This window comes from Triticum urartu, chromosome 3A (genome assembly GCF_056163025.1).
Source record: "Triticum urartu cultivar PI428250 chromosome 3A, HENAU_Tu73, whole genome shotgun sequence".
In the NCBI taxonomy this organism is placed as follows: domain Eukaryota; kingdom Viridiplantae; phylum Streptophyta; class Magnoliopsida; order Poales; family Poaceae; genus Triticum; species Triticum urartu.
In genome coordinates this window covers 50,223,479-50,241,531 of record NC_141875.1, presented here as the reverse complement: position 1 = coordinate 50,241,531, position 18,053 = coordinate 50,223,479, and the positions used below count along the sequence as shown (strand labels likewise).

Sequence of the window (18,053 nt, the reverse complement as noted above, 5' to 3'; positions counted from 1 at the left end):
GCAATGGTTGCGATAGTCGGCTCTTCTCCGGCGTGTCCACGGTATTGTCTTGGTTTGTTTGCTGCTGTGGAGTCGAAGCCGCGGCGGCGGGGCCCTATGGTATACGATGACTGGCTGCAGGTGGCCCTTTCGGCGATCTTCTGTGGCGACAGCCGTGCCTGGTTCTGAGTTCTCTGTCAGAGTCGGAGCTGCGTTTCTGGCCGTACATCGACATGTTGTCGATTAGGGTGGGCTTTGCCCTGTGTGTTTCAGTCTTTGGGAGTGGGCTTGGCCCTTGTTGTTCTAGTGTTTGCTCGGTTTTCCGTAATTAACTGGGCAATTCTTTTCTGCTTAATCAATAGTTGAGGCAATTTTTGCCTCCGTTTCGAAAAAAAATAAATAGAAAACACAAGAAATTGGTGAAAGAGGAGGTGAAAAAAAACCCGCGGCCTATCAACTTCTTCTTTAGGAGTAGAGATTTTTTGAACCCAAATAGAAAACACAAGAAATTATTTAACTGGCGCTACAAGGAGGAAGAAAGCTGATTGATTTACGAGGAAAATAGTGTAGAGCGGTAATGAATACCAACTAAAAAAAGAAACTAAGTACGTGGTCGGCAGGATTCGAACCTGCGCGGGCAAAGCCCACATGATTTCTAGTCATGCCCGATAACCACTCCGGCACGACCACTGTTGGTGCTGATCCCATTTCCTATCTTCCATAGCCAAAACATCTGAAATTCAGTCAGCCATCGACCAAAAAATGGGATGCTGTTCTATAAAAAAAAACGACACTGACAGAGCATCCAGAGACACTGATGAGTAGCATCGAGATCGAGTCTGTGAGGTTGTAGCAGTATCTAGCAGCCCAAAAAGCTCCTCAGATTTTGAATCATTTGAATACTGCGCCCGACGTGTGTCCTTTTCTCTTCTTGAAGCGAGGACCTGATGCCTGCCACTGCAGCCGCATCGGCGGCATGCGTGCGTGCGTGCAGGAGGGAGGGAGGGAGGAGACCGCCGTGTTGACCGCAGCCGCCCATGCCTTGGCCGCGTCTGCGTGCATGGCCACTAAATTATTCTACGGGTCGGGGACAGACAGCGGTCACGGGCTCGCCCCGTCGCGCCAACCGTAGGCGCGGCACGTGCCGCGCACCCCATTGTATAACCACACCTCCGCCACTTGCTTCTTCAAAAAAAAAATCCGTTTTACCCTTTTACCCGCTGTATATACTCTGCGTAACCGAAAGTGCCCTTCTCAGCTCAAGTGAACAATAAAATCCAACAGAAAAAATTGGATATTTTTTACGGCAACGTTAGACGAACCTTTTCAACGCTTGCAAAGTCCCATCATGAAACGATATCCGTCGAATTCGTGGCAAAAAAAAAGTCCATGATTTTGTTTTTTTATCACAACTTCCACAAATGTTATTTTGTGATGAAAATTTGCAAGCATGTACAATGTTTTGTCAAATGTTGGCACGGGCTTTTTCGGATTTTACTGTCCACCGAGCTCATATGAGCTGGAGCTCGGTTTATCCGCTTTCCCCCCGTAACCTTTTATAAGACGTTTTTAGAGTCCATTATACTGTCAAAAAACGTCTCAAGTTACAGATGGAGTGTTTTTTGTACCATGCAGGATTTCGACTAAAACCTCAAATCTTTGGTTTGCTTCGAGGTATCCTTTCAACCTACAAGACGGGTCGTTTTTGACCCTAGTTCTGCATGCCTTATCAGTTGATCACCTTCAAATGTTGGAGCGAACATAAATTTATTTTCAAGAGGGCAGTGCATCAGAGAGACCGAGTGAGGGAGAATAAGATTTTACAATGCAACCAATTCTTTACTAGTAGAACCCAGGGTTAGCCCTTGGGTTGGTCTCATTTTTTTTTACACATGGAGTGTTTTCTGTATCATGGAGGATTTTGACTAAAACCTCAAATCTTTGGTTTGCTTCGAGGTATCCTTCCAACCTACAAGACGGATCGTTTTTTACCCTGGTTCTGCATGCCTTATCAGTTGATCACCTTCAAATGTTGGAGCGAACATAAATTTATTTTCAGAAGGGCAGTGCATCAGAGAGACCGAGTGAGGGAGAATAAGATTTTACAATGCAACCAATTCTTTTCTAGTAGAACCCAGGGTTAGCCCTTGGGTTGGTCTCATTTTTTTTTACACATGGAGTGTTTTCTGTATCATGGAGGATTTTGACTAAAACCTCAAATTTTTGGTTTGCTTCGAGGTATCCTTCCAACCTACAAGACAGATCGTTTTTTACCCTGGTTCTGCATGCCTTATCAGTTGATCACCTTCAAATGTTGGAGCGAACATAAATTTATTTTCAGGAGGGCAGTGCATCAGAGAGACCGAGTGAGGGAGAATAAGATTTTACAATGCAACCAATTCTTTACTAGTAGAACCCAGGGTTAGCCCTTGGGTTGGTCTCATTTTTTTTTACACATGGAGTGTTTTCTGTATCATGGAGGATTTTGACTAAAACCTCAAATCTTTGGTTTGCTTCGAGGTATCCTTCCAACCTACAAGACGGATCGTTTTTTACCCTGGTTCTGCATGCCTTATCAGTTGATCACCTTCAAATGTTGGAGCGAACATAAATTTATTTTCAGGAGGGCAGTGCATCAGAGAGACCGAGTGAGGGAGAATAGGATTTTACAATGCAACCAATTCTTTACTAGTAGAACCCAGGGTTAGCCCTTGGGTTGGTCTCATTTTTTTTACACATGGAGTGTTTTCTGTATCATGGAGGATTTTGACTAAAACCTCAAATCTTTGGTTTGCTTCGAGGTATCCTTCCAACCTACAAGACGGATCGTTTTTTACCCTGGTTCTGCATGCCTTATTAGTTGATCACCTTCAAATGTTGGAGCAAACATAAATTTATTTTCAGGAGGGCAGTGCATCAGAGAGACCGAGTGAGGGAGAATAAGATTTTACAATGCAGCCAATTCTTTACTAGAATCCAGGGCACTCCATATAAAAGGCACAAATTACTTTGAAAATTTATCTTTGCTCCTGGGTCCTTGTATAAACCACATTGCATCATTGTTTTATGTTTGATGCAACGATGGGTCCTCTAGGACCCTTCTATCATTCATGAAAGAACCTTAGTACTTTTACAATAAGGGAGGCGGTTACAACTTTGGTTCGGCTCAAAGATGGCGTGTAGTTGCAACTATAGAGGTCTTCTCGTGTCTAAGTGGTTCGTCCCTAAACGACGGCGAGCCTGAATTTGAGTGGAAGGTGCATCGGATCCTATTGTAATTCTATCTTATGTTATCGAGTCCAGGAGGCCTGTTTTGGCTCTGGGGTGCATATGCTCCCTGATGAACAGCAAATTCAAAAAAATAGTAAATAATTATTTTTAGATGTTTTTGTTAGTGTTAACAAGTATGCTTGACATTTTTCATGCGAAACGGGATGATGGTACTTCGTCGGTGAAAAAAATAAGTGTAATATTTGAAGGTAACATTTGTCGTTCCACGTGTTTTTATTTGCAAAATACTTAAGAATTCCTCTTAAAAATTTGCAGGTAGCGTTTTAGTGTGACAACAAACGCATCTATTTTTTTTTCCAAAATTTTTGACATTTGCAAAAAAACATTTTTGGTGGACAGGAGCATATGCTCCCAAGAGTCAAACCGGATTTCCGCTAGAGTCCTCCTTTTAAAAGCCATAATCTACTTTTCAATTCTATGTTTCCCTCGAGGTCCTTATGTAGGAGTATATTGTATCATCGCTTGCTGTTTCTTGCCGTGTGGACCTTTAGATGCCCTTCCATCATTCAAAATAAAAAAAAGAGTAAAAAAAATGTGGAGGCTGGTATAATTTTTTCAGCTTGGACTATTACCTGTTGTTTTGTCATCGTCCGTAAATATGGTCTAGGTATTTCAAATCGGGATCGTGAAAAAGAAAGAGCATATTTCTTTTTGCGAATAAAAAAAAGAAAGAAAGAAAGAAAGAGTACTTCAAAAGGAACATTTGGAAAAAGGGGTGCTTCAAATGAAGCGATCGAAAAGAAATAAAGAGCATTTCAAAAGGATCATTTGAATAAAAGGGGGCACTTCAAATGGGGGATGAGTACGAAACTTCATAGGCGGGAGCGTTACGGATGAAGACGTAGCGGTTCGAGTAAAATCCGGCCGCCCCGAAAAAGCAAAACAAAACAAAACATATTTCAAAATCCAAAATCCACACCGCCCATCTTTCTCCACACCGGTCTCAGTCACTCCCCCCCCCACCCCCCCCCACCCCCCCTCGCTTCCGCTCCCCACCTCGCCGCCGCCGCCGCCATGGCGGTCCCGTGCCGTCTCCTCCTCCTCCCGCCCGTTCTCCTCCTCCTCGTCGTACTCCCGCTGGCCTCCACCTCCTCCTCCGCCGCCGGCGACCACGCGGCCCTCCTCGCGCTCAAGGGCGCCGTCACCGGCGACCCCGCCTCCGTCCTCTCCTCCTGGTCCTCCTCCGACCCCGACCACTGCCATTGGCGCGGGGTCACCTGCCACCCCGCCTCCTCGGCCGTCGCCGCCATCGACCTCCCCGCGGCCTCGCTCTCCGGCGCCCTCCCCGCCCTCCTCCCGCCGCGCCTCCTCCGCCTCGACCTCTCCGGCAACAACTTCTCCGGCCCCATCCCCGCCGCCTACCTCGCGTCCCCGACCCTCCGCGCCCTCAACCTCACCTCCAACCGCCTCTCGGGGCCCATACCCTTCCCGCCCTCCTCCAACTCCTCCTCCTCCTCGCCGCCCTGCCCCGCGCTCGCCCACCTCCGCCTCGCCGGCAACTTCCTCGTCGGCGAAATCCCCTCCGCGGTGGCCCAATGCCGCGGCCTCCGCGTCCTCGACGTCTCCCGCAACGTCCTCGAGGGCGCCCTCCCGCGCGCCCTCGGCCGCCTCGCCGCCCTCCGCGTCCTCGACGTCTCCCGCAACAGCCTCACCGACAGGATCCCCCCGGAGCTCGGCAACTGCCGGGACCTCGCTGTGCTCGTGCTCACCAACCTCACTTCGTCTGCCGGGGACCAGCCGGAGTTCAACGCCTTCCTCGGCGGGCTACCTCCGGAGGTGGTCACCAACCCAGCGCTGGAGGTTCTCTGGGCACCAAGGGCCAACTTCGACGGCCGGCTGCCGAGGTACAGGAACGGTTCCTGCCGCCTCCGGGCGGTCAACCTTGGGCAGAACTATATTGGTGGTCCAGTGCCCAAATGGCTTGGGGAGTGTGGGGACTTGGCATTTCTTGATCTGAGCTCCAACAGCTTGCAGGGTTCCATGCCTGCTGAGTTGAGGATAGGGTGTATGCAGTACCTCAATGTCAGCCAGAACTTACTGTCAGGGCCGGTCCTTTCGCCCGTTGAGGGCAAATGCTCAAGCCGTTTGATCGGTGATGATGTTGTAATTCAGTACTATGAGGGATTGGTTGGGCTTGCGTTGATCGGTAACCCTTTTGGGTCTGTGCTTGGGGACATTAGCAATGCTGCTCTCCATGATTTCAGCAACAATGGCTTTAGCGGGGCGTTACCATCTCTTAACTTGCATCTGGTTGGAAATTACTCCTATGGCTTGCTGCTCAACAGCAATATGTTCAACAGCACGCTTTCTGGTGGGTTTTTCGGGTTCTGCAAGGGTGCAAATGGGGTAGCAGTCAATTTGAGTGGCAATCGGTTGTCGGGCAGTCTTGATATGCTGTCAAGCTGTACATCTCTTCAAAGTTTCGAGGCTGGCTACAACAAGTTCAATGGGTCAATATCTCCTGGAATTGGTGACCTGCATTTGCTGCGTGTCCTGGTCTTGAGGACAAACAATTTATCAGGCGAGGTCCCTGTGCGGTTTGGTGATTTGGCTGCTCTGGAGGTTCTGGATTTATCAAAAAATTCTGTGGCAGGTATCCTGCCATCACATTTAGCTGATGCATCAAGCCTTAAAGTAGTGATGCTTGACCACAACAGGCTCTCAGGAAGCATCCCTCCCAGTTTCAGTGAACTGGCTCAACTGTCGGTGTTTGATGTCTCGTTCAACAACCTATCAGGTGACATTCCCTATCTAAGGCACTCTGCTGACTGCGGTTTCTTTGTTGGCAATCCCCTGCTGTCCCGGTGTCTGGGTCCAAATGCATCTGCACCATCATCAGTATCAACCAATCACCAGAAATGGACTCAAAGATTGGGTGGCCACATGACCAAATCCAAGTATCTGGTGGTAATTATAGCTGCGTCTGCAACTGCTCTAGTGTCTTTTGTTGTTGCAGTCCTCCTCTTCTTTGTGTGTGAGAGAAGGAAAAGAGCAAAAATTGAAAATTTTAAGAAGAAAGCGGTAGTAACATTTGCTGATGCTCCTGCTGAGATTAACTATGACAGCATTATCCAAGCAACAAGTAACTTCAGTATCCAGAACCTGATTGGTACTGGTGGTTTTGGTGCTACCTACAAGGCTGAGCTGGCTCCTGGTTATCTTGTAGCAGTGAAGAGGCTAGCCATGGGGCGTTTCCAAGGTCTCCAGCAGTTTGATGCAGAAATCGCAACTCTTGGAAGAATTCGGCACAAGAATCTCGTTACACTTATTGGGTACCACATTGGAGAATCGGACACTTTCCTGATCTACAACTATCTCCCCGGTGGCAACCTTGAGAGCTTTATACATGAGATGGGTAGCAGACAAGTGTCCTGGGCTGAGGTTTACACCATAGCCATGGATGTTGCACAGGCCCTGGCTTTCCTTCACGGCTCCTGCACACCTCGGATCATTCACCGAGACATCAAGCCTAGCAATATTCTGCTGGATGAGGATCTGAATGCGTACTTGTCAGATTTTGGTTTGGCGAGATTGATGGAAGTTACACAAACACACGCCACAACTGATGTTGCTGGGACCTTTGGCTATGTTGCACCTGAATATGCGACCACCTGCAGAGTCTCCGACAAGTCTGACGTTTACAGTTTTGGAGTTGTTCTTCTAGAGTTGATGTCAGGCAAGAGGTCCTTGGATCCCTCGTTCTCACAGTTTGGCGATGGTTTTACGATCGTAGCATGGGGAAGGATGCTGATGCAGGAAGAGCGCACCGGTGAATTCTTCTCTCCGGGACTATGGGATACATCGCCAAAGGACAGATTGACTGAGATGCTAAAGATCGCTATATCGTGCACCTCAGAGTCACTAGCGGTTCGGCTATCAATGAGGCAGGTTGCAGCAAGGTTGAAGCAATTGAGGAATGACCAATGAACACTGAACAGTCGGCAGTTTAAAGATGATGATTCTTATGTCTTCAGTGGTCTCTTTGGGTTCACCGTCGAGGTATGGATTTTCTTCTTTGTTTCGTGTCCTTTTTATGCTGAGCCAAGGTCACACAATCAGGTTTTCCTGCAGTGTTCCTTCTAGTCATCATATTCCCCCCATGTGCATATTTTTACCAAACATTAAAAGGAGGATCAGTTTCACATGAACTGGAATGACTGAACATTCCTTCTTCATACTGAACAGCTGTTTAAATAAAAATTGTTTCTCTGTTAACTTCTTATCCAAGAGTCATGTTTAGAGCATTACTAGTAGAGCCCTCAAACCCTCAAACCTCTAAAAATAACTGTTTTTTTACAGTTTTCGTCGAAAAAAAGCCGTAGACTAGAACCCCTTAACCCTCAAACCCTCAAATTTTTTTAAAGGTCCAACCCTCAAACCCTCTCTCAATCCTCAAAGGTAAGGGTTGGGGAGCAAAACCTATCCCAACCCTCATTTGGCGGTTATACTCGCGCGGGAGGGAAAAATCCTCCCAACTACCGCGTCCACGCCTGCGACCGCCGCTGCTAGTCGCCCCCGTCGCCGGCGGCCGCCCTGTCGACCTCCCGCGCGCAACGACAACGTCGTTCATGGGGAATATTCCGTTATAAGGGTTGGGTTTGAGGGTTCTAATCTTTGCCCCTGTTTTTCAACCCGTAAAAGTGCACAAAAAGATCATTTTTGGACCCTTAAAACGCTAGTGAGGGTTTGAGGGTTCTACTAGTAATGCTCTTAGATTGGTAATTCCTGGTCATTGAAACTGGTGGCATGCCTGCTGGAATCAGAACACCTACCAGATTGGTTGAAATTATCGTGTTTTGGAAACAAAACGAAACAAAACTCATCCACCTACCAGATTGACTCCTTGCTTGTATCGTACATGCTATTGATGAGATTGGCCGCAGATATTCAGTTGAGCAGATTTTGTTTGGCTTGAGTTGCATCACGAAACCCTGATCTTTGTTTTTCTTTCCGTTTCAGTTTTGGCTGCGAATGTTCATCTTTGAGAAGACAATCAAAGCTGGGGTGATATCGGATTTCAATCAAGAGTGGTTCATTAATTTTAGATCAATTGTCAAGATTTGCAGTATCTTTTTTGTTGATGGTGAGATCATTATCTTAATTGTATATAGTTGCAAGTAGTTCTAGCTGAGATAACTTGTGTTAGTTCTAAACCCAACGGCATTACAATGATTTTTCACTAATGTGGGCTGCTGCTGCGCTGTGCTCTGTCATCTGAAAATGATGATCAAATTGTGTACTCGTTGAAATTAGTCCACAATCACAATCCAATCCAAGTGAAATTTGGTTGCGAAAAAACTAGGTTCTGTTCAAGTATTTCATTCATTCACTTCACTTGTGGTCGGACACCACCGAGACCTCCCCCTTGGTGCTGCCGTTGGTGCCGGCGGTGGTCGGCGGCGGCGTTCTGTACTTGTAGATGCTGGCGAAGTAGAGGAAGACAGCGAAGTTGAGCGTGCTGAGCACGGCGAGCAGCCAGTAGAGGTAGTCGAACCTCCCGACGTTGATGTTCTGCGCCAGCCACGACGGCCTGCCGTTCACGGCGTCGCCGGTGGCCGCGTCGACGGCGTTGTTGAGCGCTGTGGCCATGAAGCAGCCCATCCCGCCGGCGACGGCCGCGTAGGCCGACCCCACGCTGCGCATCGCGTCGGGCGCCTCCTGGTAGAGGAACTCGATGAGCCCCACGAGGCAGAACACCTCGGCGACCCCGATGAGGCAGTACTGGATGAGCAGCCAGTAGGCGCTCAGCCCCGGCATCGGCGTCAGGAACAGGCCCAGGTACCCGTGCTCCACCGCGTACCGCCGCCGGTACCGCTCGAAGGCGCCGGCCCAGGCCACGGAGAGGATGGAGAAGACGAGCCCCAGCCCGACCCGCTGCAGCTGCGACGCGCCGTGCGGGTGGCCGGTGATCCGGCGGGCCAGCGGCGCGAAGGTCTGGTAGTAGAGCGCCAGCACCAGGAAGATGGCCAGGCAGGGGAACACCGGCATGCACGTCACCGGGAGGCGCACGGCGCCGGCAAGGAGCCCGGTGTTGAGCGTGTACGCCTGCTGCACCGACAGCGTCAGGAACTCGGTCAGCACGACGCTCAGCATCACCGTGCACGCCGGCACCGGCAGCAGCCGCACCAGGATCTTCACCTCCTCCACCTGCGTCACCGTGCACAGCCGCCACGGGTCCTCCTCCTGCTCCTCTTCCTCCTCGCCGTCGTCGTCGAGCCGGAGCGCCGCCTTGTCCAGCCACCGGAAGTCGTCCGTGTGCTCGATCTTGCCGCTGCCGCGGATCGCCGACTTGGCCCCGGCCACCTCGTACAGCCCCACGTAGCCGCCGTCGCCGAAGTCGGCGTTCCGCTTCCGGAAGGCGGCCACGAGCACCTGCGCCACCCTGGTCAGCGGGCTGCCCCCGGGCGCCTTGTGCCGGTACAGCGGCGTGCCGGCGAAGAAGAGCGCGTTGGAGGCGCCCATGGCCAGCGCTAGCGCGCCGAACGCGGCCGCCCAGCCGCGGTGCATCTGGATGTACACCACCAGCGTGAAGGCGGCGATGGCGCCCACCGTGACGGCGAGGTAGAAGAGGTTGAAGAAGCGGTCGAGCCGGCGCTTGTAGCCCGCGCTCCGGTCGTCGAACTGGTCGGCGCCGAACGAGGACACGCAGGGCCGGATCCCCGCGGCGCCGAACGCCGTGACGTAGAGCGCCGTGTAGAGGTAGGCCATCTGCCACCGCTGGGCCGGCGCGCAGCCGCCGAGCAGCATGGCGAGCTTGTCGCACCCGTCCTGCGCCGGCGCGAGCGCGGGCAGCGTGGCGCAGAGCGTGAGCGCGATGAGGCCCAGCAGGTAGAGCGTGGTGAAGGCGGCGATGGTCCAGTAGCGGCCCAGGTAGGCGTCGGCGAGGAAGCCGCCGAGCACGGAGGAGGCCTGGGAGATGCCGAGGAAGTTGTTGACGGCGTTGGCGGAGGCGGCGAAGGGGAGGTGCATGACCTTGAACATGAAGACCACCATGTTGACGCTGAGGCCGTAGTAGGCCATCCGCTCCGCCGTCTCGTTGCCGAAGATGAAGAAGGCGGCCACCCAGCCGCCCGTGCGCGCGAGGTCGCGCTCCGGGATCGGCGCGCCCCGGATGTCCAGCGGCGTCGTGCCGATCGCAGCGGACGCGCCGTAGAAGCGGCGGCGCTCGTCGCTCTCGAGGAAGTGGGAGCCGAGCTTCTTGCGCTGCAGCGAGAGCGAGCTCATCGTGAGGGGCGGCGGCGGCGGCGACTTGATCTCCTTCTTGGCCTTGTTGCGCGGTGGTGTATGTGTTGGCTCCTCCATCACGGCGGCTACAGTTCAGTTGGAGGGTGAGAAGTGAAGATCAAAAGTTGGCAAGAAGAGAGTGGGCGTCCATGGATGGAGCCTCTGCTCTGCTCTAGGTTGTTGACGATGGCAAGAGGTCCATGGAGACGGGAGCGGGGATTTATGGCGGAGGGAGGGAGGAGGATGGCAGCGAGAAAGGAAGGAGAGAGTTAATGGCAGCATTAAGCCTGCTTGACAAGGACGATGCATGGTGGCACGCCACGCTTCAACTTGAAGTTGAAGTTGAGAAGTTGAAGGGGACCTCGCCTGCGTGCTTGCGATGTGTCCTGTTGGAAGTTGAACGAGAGAAGTGCCGTCAGTCCATGGACATGGAGCCGCTGTGCAGTAACTAAACTCCATGGTTCACACCATGGCCATGAGCCCATGAAATGAATGAATGGAAGCTGCCTCAGGAAGCTCGCATGAGATGAGGCCGTAAGTACGTGGTCGTTACTATGATGCCCGTCAAACAAATTAGTAGTAGAAAAATACACCTACAGCGTGTTTGGTTTAGGGGAATTAGAGATGGGGAATAGGAGTTGAGGGATAAGGAGATTAAAAATCCACTGTTTGATTAGAGGGAATGGGAGTTTAAGTGGGAAGGGGACTGGGAGTTGGGGAAGCCAATTCCCACCGATTTCTTCCCAGGGGGTACCCTGTTAATTCGTGAGGAGAGTTTTATCCCACGCCAATTCCCATCATATGCCAAACAAGGGAATGGGAGTAAAAATCTACTTCCCATGCCTAATCCCTTCATAAACACCCTTGTGCAAACTCCCATGTCCTTGCCCAAGTGTTTACCAAACAGACTCTAGTAGTACACTATTACTATGTATACGTGGGAGTAACTTAGGCTAGTGTCATATGCATGCATATAATTACTAGCCTAAGTTATCATCTAATGTAAAGTAACATAATCCATAGTACTAGTATATTAGATGGCTTCATTTATTAGCTTGTAGATTTATCTTATTTTGGAAAGTACTACTATGTTACAGTAATATGTTATGTTACCACCTCTTATTAATTACTTGTCACATAAAAAAATTCTTAAAGTGTGCTATATTACTAACTAAGTTATTCCATTATAACTACGTCTAAATGAAACACCCTCGCGGACAGAGTGGTGCAGGACCGAGCTGACAGAGTAGATTACTAGCTTGCACGCGTGCTCCAACCACCGCACCGCACCGCACTCACCACGGGCAAGGCTAACAACAACGCCTGGCCACTAGAATTCATGTGCAACGAAACGATATCCAGCCTCACCAAGATCGACAGCACGGCGGCACGCACGGAGAGACTGATTCTCCATGATCCATGCTGGAACCTCTGCTAATTCAAAAGCAGTCTCCTCCACTGAAAGGAAATGAAAACCACATGTACGTAGACACGTACTACATGTACTAATTAAAATCTGAACATGTGATGGGAAACAACCAAATTAAGCCTTATAAAATGGAAAAACTAAAATTTTGAGATAACCCCTATAAACCGGAAAGGAGGGGGTATGTGCTAATACCAATTGAGATGGATCCAACTGAATCCGCAACATGAATGGATCAATGAATGAGATGAGAATGCAGGCAGAGGCAGGGGAGATCGTTGGAGGAGAGCCTCAACCTTGAATGCCCTGCCTGTCTCTGCCACCGCTCCATCTCATCTCCATCTTCCAGAGCGCGCGATGCGATCGGAGCGGATCGCATCGGCGGGAGCTTTGGATTGAATTCGGCGCGTCGCCTACCACCGTTGCACCAACGGCCAACGGTCCTTCCAAACATGTAGTGTAGCCAACAACTGTCTGTATGTACACTAGTTATTGCTCAAGGAGAAGGAGGAATATTGAATGCAGGCTCGTACCAACAACCATATCTGCATCTCTTTCTGAAGCTCTGCTACCATGCATACCCTGCTTCATGCCCTGCCTCTGCCTGCCAGCAAACGGCTCATGCAGCGAGATTCTGCTCGCGGCTGACCTTGTCAGGCAACGCGTGGTAGTAGGACTAGTATGAATACTCTGTATGATAACCGACAACAAACACAGTGCGTGGATAGCTCGAGCTTGCGGATTCATCCTGACTGACACTTGATCGTGTCCGCAACTGCATGCAAACAATGCGGGCAGAATCTCTTCTTCTCTATACTTGGTGCTGAATCTGTTCTTAAAGTCCTCGTGGGCCAGATAGTGTTGCCTTTCTTTCTTGTTGGTACTGCCCAGCCATTTACCCCAACCAAACAAATATTGCTAATGATGAATAAATGGGGGCAGGCAGGGACTGCAGATATATGTGGAACTAACACCACTGAATAAACGAAATCACACCTACTCCCTGTAGTCCTTCTTATTCTACATATTAGGTTTGTGTCAAGTCAAACTTTGTAAAGTTTGACCAAATTTATATTAAAAAATATTTTTTTTGATCAGAGGGGCCACACGGCCCCCATTTTCATTATGAAAATGAAGTCACAGCATACGAATCAAGTTTCATACATACTTAACTTCTTTCGATACCTAACATATGCATCATGAAAAAAAAACTACTCCTACATCTTGAGGCACTTCATCTGCACCTACAGGATGCTACAACAACTTGAAGCTCATCAACAAAAAAGCTACATTTTTGCATCAGGTGAAATAACTCACTACAACCTGAGATACCAAACTTTGCACCTACAGGGTGCTATAGCAAAAGAACGAGAGAGATCATCGCAAATTCTACATCTATCACCACTTGATCAACAGAGCCTCCGTACAGCAGGCCCCCAGCCGTAAGCACGCTTGAAGACGTCCCTCGCTATCTGGGCCAACCTCTTGGTCACTTCCTTAAGAGTTTTTTGCACTCCTCTTTTCTGTAGCACACCCCACGAATCCAACACAGAACATAAGGAGAAAATAATATCAGTAGGATCTTTAGGTAAAGAACTTTGAAAGCAAGATTTATTTCTTGTTTTCCAGATCGACCATAATAAAGCAGCCGTACCAATAGCTATAACCACTCTATCTTTCCCAGTATACTTAGGAAGCCAATTCTGGCAAAAGTCAAAGAATGACAGGGGTGTTTGGGGATTTCCCAAAGCACTCCCAACTACATTCCAAAGAAACCGAGCAAAAGAGCAAGTGAAAAACAGATGGTCAATACATTCATTGGCATCACAAAATTCACATTTGTTGGTGCCTTTCCAGCCTTTTTTACACAAATTGTCCTTGGTCAGGATCCTCCCTTTGATAACTAACCAAATAAAAGCCTTAATTTTCAAAGGTACCTTCAGTTTCCACAGAAGCTTAAAAGGGAACACTACTCTCCTAGCAATAATATATTGATAAAGAGATTTAACAGAGAATTGGCCAGAGCTGGTCAAAATCCATTTGACTTTGTCAGGTTCCTCACTCAGAACAACCTGACTGCACATATCTAGAAGTTTATTCCACATATCCAATGTCTCCCCATATAAACATCTCCTAAATCTAATGCAGTTAAAATCTTGTTCAAATGCTTTAGCAACCGTGATGTTTTGATGGAAAGTAAGTTTGTACAAGCGAGGAAAAAGTTGACAGAGAGGCTTGTTGTGGATCCAAGCATCTTCCCAAAATCTAGTTTTACACCCATCTCCAACAATTCTCTGACAACATTTGTAAAAGATATCTTTAACACTCATGATACCATTCCAGAAATGAGAGTTGGCAGAAGATGACTCACATTGAGACAAAGTTTTCCTCTTCAAATACTTTGCTCTAATCATCTCCTGCCAATCCCCATCTTCATTCTCAAGTTTCCAGAGCCATTTACACAAAAGACTAATATTCTTGATATCCAGATTAGTAACACCCAACCCCCCTTGGTCTCTAGGTTGGCAGACATCAAGCCAGTTAACTAAATGAAACTTCCTAACCCCCTCTTTCTCTTGCCAAAGCACCCGAGCTCGAAAGAAGTCGATTCTTTTGCCTACTCCCTTTGGTAGACGGAAAAAGTTAAGTAAATGACTAATGATGTTACTCAAGCAAGTTTCAGTACAGATAAGCCTACCACCCATAGATAAAAAGAGCCCCCTGCCATGATGCAGCTCCTTTCTCTACTTTTTCTTCCGCTGGCTTCCAGTCAGCATTACAAAGCTTTTTATAATGTAGGGGAAGACCTAAATACTTAAAAGGGAAGCCCCCAATAGCACAAGTAAAAATGCCGGCGTAGTCAGCTTGTTTCTCCAAAGCTTCACCGAAACAGAAAATTTCACTTCTTAAAAAATTAATCTTCAGACCGGTCAAATGCTCAAAAACACATAGAATTATCTTGAGGTTCCTAGCCCCCTCAAGGTCATCTTCAAAACAGAAAATAGTATCATCCGCATATTGCAAAATATTTAGACCTCCTGAATACAACCTAGGCAACACTCCCTTGATAAATCCTTGTTTTTGCGCCCTTTGCACCAGGGTAGCAAGAACATCAGCCGCCAAATTGAAAAGCAAGGGGGAAAACGGATCCCCTTGCCTCAAACCCTTCCTGGTAACAAAATACGAGCCAATAACATCATTAATAGTGATGGCAACCTTTCCATTACTAATGACATCTTTTGTCCACTGGACAAAACGTTCAGGGAAGCCTTTCATTTTTAGGACATCAAGCATGAAACTTCAGTTAATTTTATCGTAAGCTTTTTCGAAATCAACCTTAAAAAGCACAGCAGAACATTTATATTAAAAAATATCAACATTTCATATATATAATATATATATATATATATATATATATATATATATATATATATATATATATACTATGAAACCACATTTCATAAGGAATCTAGCAATATTAATTTGGCATTATGAATGTTTATATTTTTTCCTATAAATTTGATCAAAGTAGAGATAGTTTGACTTTCGACAAAACTTACATGCAGACTAAAAAAGACCGGAGGGAGTACCGATAACTCCTAATTATACTCGGCAGTAGTGAGTGAATCAAGTAATAATGGATTGATGGATGGTACCAGTACGCGTGGATCTCACCTGGTAACACATAATTGTACCATCAAGTACTGCTGAATTTGCAACATGAACCAAAATGAATGCAAGGGAGATCATTCGAGGACGGCCCTTCAATTGCCATGCCTGTCTTACCAGCGCTCCATTTCCGATCGGATCAGGCGGGAAATTTGAACTGAATCATGCGCGGAGTGCCGTCTACTGTTTTACTTCCTCTGCTCAGGTTACCTAACCCTCTCGTGTTTTTTCTTTCAACTGGCAAAACACAAACTGTATACCAAAAAAATTCATATTGTACTATTACATTGATGAATTTGATAAGTTTCGGTCATTGGCACACATATTTCTGCAGCTCCGCTGCCCGTCTGCTTCATGCTTCTGCCAGCAAATGCCTCCTGCAGATTCTGTCGCAGGCAACATGATTAACACCACAGTGATTCTGCACAGCTGGTTAACACCACAGATGTCTGCAAATTAACAGTGCAGCAGAGGGAGTGCTTGGAAGCAAAATGCACAACAAACTCCACTTATTACGCCTGGCTTACCGGAAGAAAAAAAGCGCATGGTTCTGCACATGCCTGACTCTATCAGGCGCCGACGCGGGCTTCATTAACAAGAGCACAGTGCGAGGATTGCTCTGGAGATTCCTCCATGATTATGACAGCTAGTTGATTATATACGTACGTCTGCAAACAGTGCAAACGTGGAGTACTCCTACCTGAAATGAAAGCAATACTAGTATCTCGCAGAGACAAACTTTTTCTCTAGAAAATCTCTCGACAAACTATATATAATGGCTGGTTACTCCTGCATATGTTTGGCATTCGTACAAGTAGTAGCCACTAGTCTCATTTTTCGCGGACAAGTCACGAGCAAGCATAGGATAGGTTGGCATCGTTTGGGTTGTCTTCACTCATCACTCAGATGACAAACACATTCATACACGGCACGACCTTAACAAATCTACTATGGAAATGCGGTCGTATTCCACTACTGTGCGTGCATGCATGATTTGTTACGCAAACTGGGAACTTGTCGTTGCGCTCTTTTTCCCTGAAGAATACAACTCTGATAGGATAGCCTGCTTCATGCGTCTGCCAGCAAATGGCTCTGGCAGGTTTCCGCTCATTGCTGGCTCTGTCCGGCGATGCAATGCATGCCATAATTTTCTTTCCTTCTCTTCAATAACACTAGTTAACTGGAAACACGGTGTGAGGATCCTGATTGATCCTGACGGCGACAATGACAGGCACGCGCAAGCAAAATCTCACAGCAAAACTCTAATCGTTACTACTCCTGCATGTGCAGGAGCATATGTTTAGCCTTGGCACTAGACTAGCACTCCCTCTATTTCAATGAACAAGACGTGCATTTTGGAAATAAATTTTGATCCTAAATCGAACCAACTATTCATTTATCTATCCGGCTAATCCCCTTTTCATTATTATAAACATAACGGAAATACAACGCTGGTCCAAGAAAGGTTCAGGAGACGGGAAATGGAAGAAACGGGTTCAAAGCACGATTTCGTAAAACCCACTGCAAATGCTCGCAATCCGATATCTGCCACCCATGGGGCGAAAACCCGGTGGCACCAACAAAAACTTTCATAACGAGGTTTAAACCCACTGCTCACGTCGGAGAACATCAGATGAAAACGGTTTGCGACAGTAACCTAGATGAAAATAAAGAAGCTTCGAGGGGAAAAGATGATCCAGCTTGAGTGGCATCACACTTCATCTCCACGTCTTCCTGTACGGACGCGCAGATCATCGCCCTGAACATATGCTGAAGGTCTCATTTTGGGGATGCTCTTATGCAATGGCGTGCCACGCGCATGGTTGGTGCGACGGAGCGATCCCTTGACCGGTGTCTGCCTGTCTGTCCCGTTCCCGCAGAATGATTTAGTCAGGGATGCTCTTATGCAGTCTCTTCCTCCTTCCTTGTGCATGCATGCATGCATGCCCACGGTGTGCATTGACAGGTGCCGGGTTCTCGCTTCATCAACAAAGGAAGAGGACAATATACGGCAGGTGCAATACCCCACATACTCGATGCTACCTGCAGTACTCATCTTGCAGAATATCATAATCCCATTTGGGTGATATTACTATCTAGCTTCTGGTATGTTGCTAGTATCTAGGGATCAAAAATAAATTTGTCACATGGAGTGGTCGTGCCGGAGTGGTTATCGGGCATGACTAGAAATCATGTGGGCTTTGCCCGCGCAGGTTCGAATCCTGCCGACCACGCCTTTTTTTTCTGCGCTTCAAGTTCGCATCCTGCAGACTGCGTCCTTTTTTTTTTGCGAAATAGACTACGCCTTTTTTGTGTGTGCGCATTCACTACACTCTCGTGTAATCAATCATGTTGAGGGCGGAGCGTCGACCGTTGGCTAAAAATGCCAACGAGGGTTAATTTTTGGATTGGTCTCATTTTTATTTTTGTAATCAATCATATTCCTGGAGGTTATATTTTTTGT

At 48.0% G+C, this 18,053-nt stretch overlaps 2 protein-coding genes and 2 non-coding genes across 5 annotated transcripts; 2 read left to right on the top strand and 2 right to left on the bottom strand.

Moving 5' to 3' along the window:
• Positions 1–587: 587 nt before the first annotated feature.
• Positions 588–669, bottom strand: TRNAS-AGA (transfer RNA serine (anticodon AGA)). The gene has a single exon. It is a non-coding gene; the product is annotated as a tRNA-Ser (tRNA).
• A 3,581-nt stretch (positions 670–4,250) lies between these two features.
• On the top strand, positions 4,251–16,327 carry LOC125542694 (LRR receptor-like serine/threonine-protein kinase RPK2). 2 transcript variants are annotated; one of them, XM_087546267.1, is made up of 4 exons: positions 4,251–7,269; positions 8,230–8,353; positions 15,487–15,794; positions 15,924–16,327. In XM_087546267.1, exon 1 carries the CDS (start codon positions 4,285–4,287, stop codon positions 7,195–7,197), a length of 2,913 nt encoding a protein of 970 aa, XP_087402393.1. In that variant the 5' UTR covers positions 4,251–4,284; the 3' UTR covers positions 7,198–7,269; positions 8,230–8,353; positions 15,487–15,794; positions 15,924–16,327. The 2 variants fall into 2 exon arrangements, with proteins under 2 accessions (XP_087402393.1, XP_048561791.2); XM_048705834.2 differs by lacking the exons at positions 15,487–15,794; positions 15,924–16,327 and having other exon boundaries at positions 8,230–8,358.
• LOC125542695 (Major facilitator superfamily protein) lies at positions 8,492–10,787 on the bottom strand. Its single transcript, XM_048705835.2, has one exon. It carries the CDS (start codon positions 10,570–10,572, stop codon positions 8,602–8,604), a length of 1,971 nt encoding a protein of 656 aa, XP_048561792.2. The 5' UTR covers positions 10,573–10,787; the 3' UTR covers positions 8,492–8,601.
• A 1,414-nt stretch (positions 16,328–17,741) lies between the features above and the next one.
• On the top strand, positions 17,742–17,823 carry TRNAS-AGA (transfer RNA serine (anticodon AGA)). The gene has a single exon. It is a non-coding gene; the product is annotated as a tRNA-Ser (tRNA).
• The last annotated feature ends 230 nt before the right edge of the window (positions 17,824–18,053 follow it).

Bases quoted from the DNA above. Each gene is read 5' to 3' on its own strand.
- LOC125542695 (XM_048705835.2), bottom strand. From the start codon at position 10,572: ATGGAGGAGCCAACACATACACCACCGCGCAACAAGGCCAAGAAGGAG.
- LOC125542694 (XM_087546267.1), top strand. From the start codon at position 4,285: ATGGCGGTCCCGTGCCGTCTCCTCCTCCTCCCGCCCGTTCTCCTCCTC.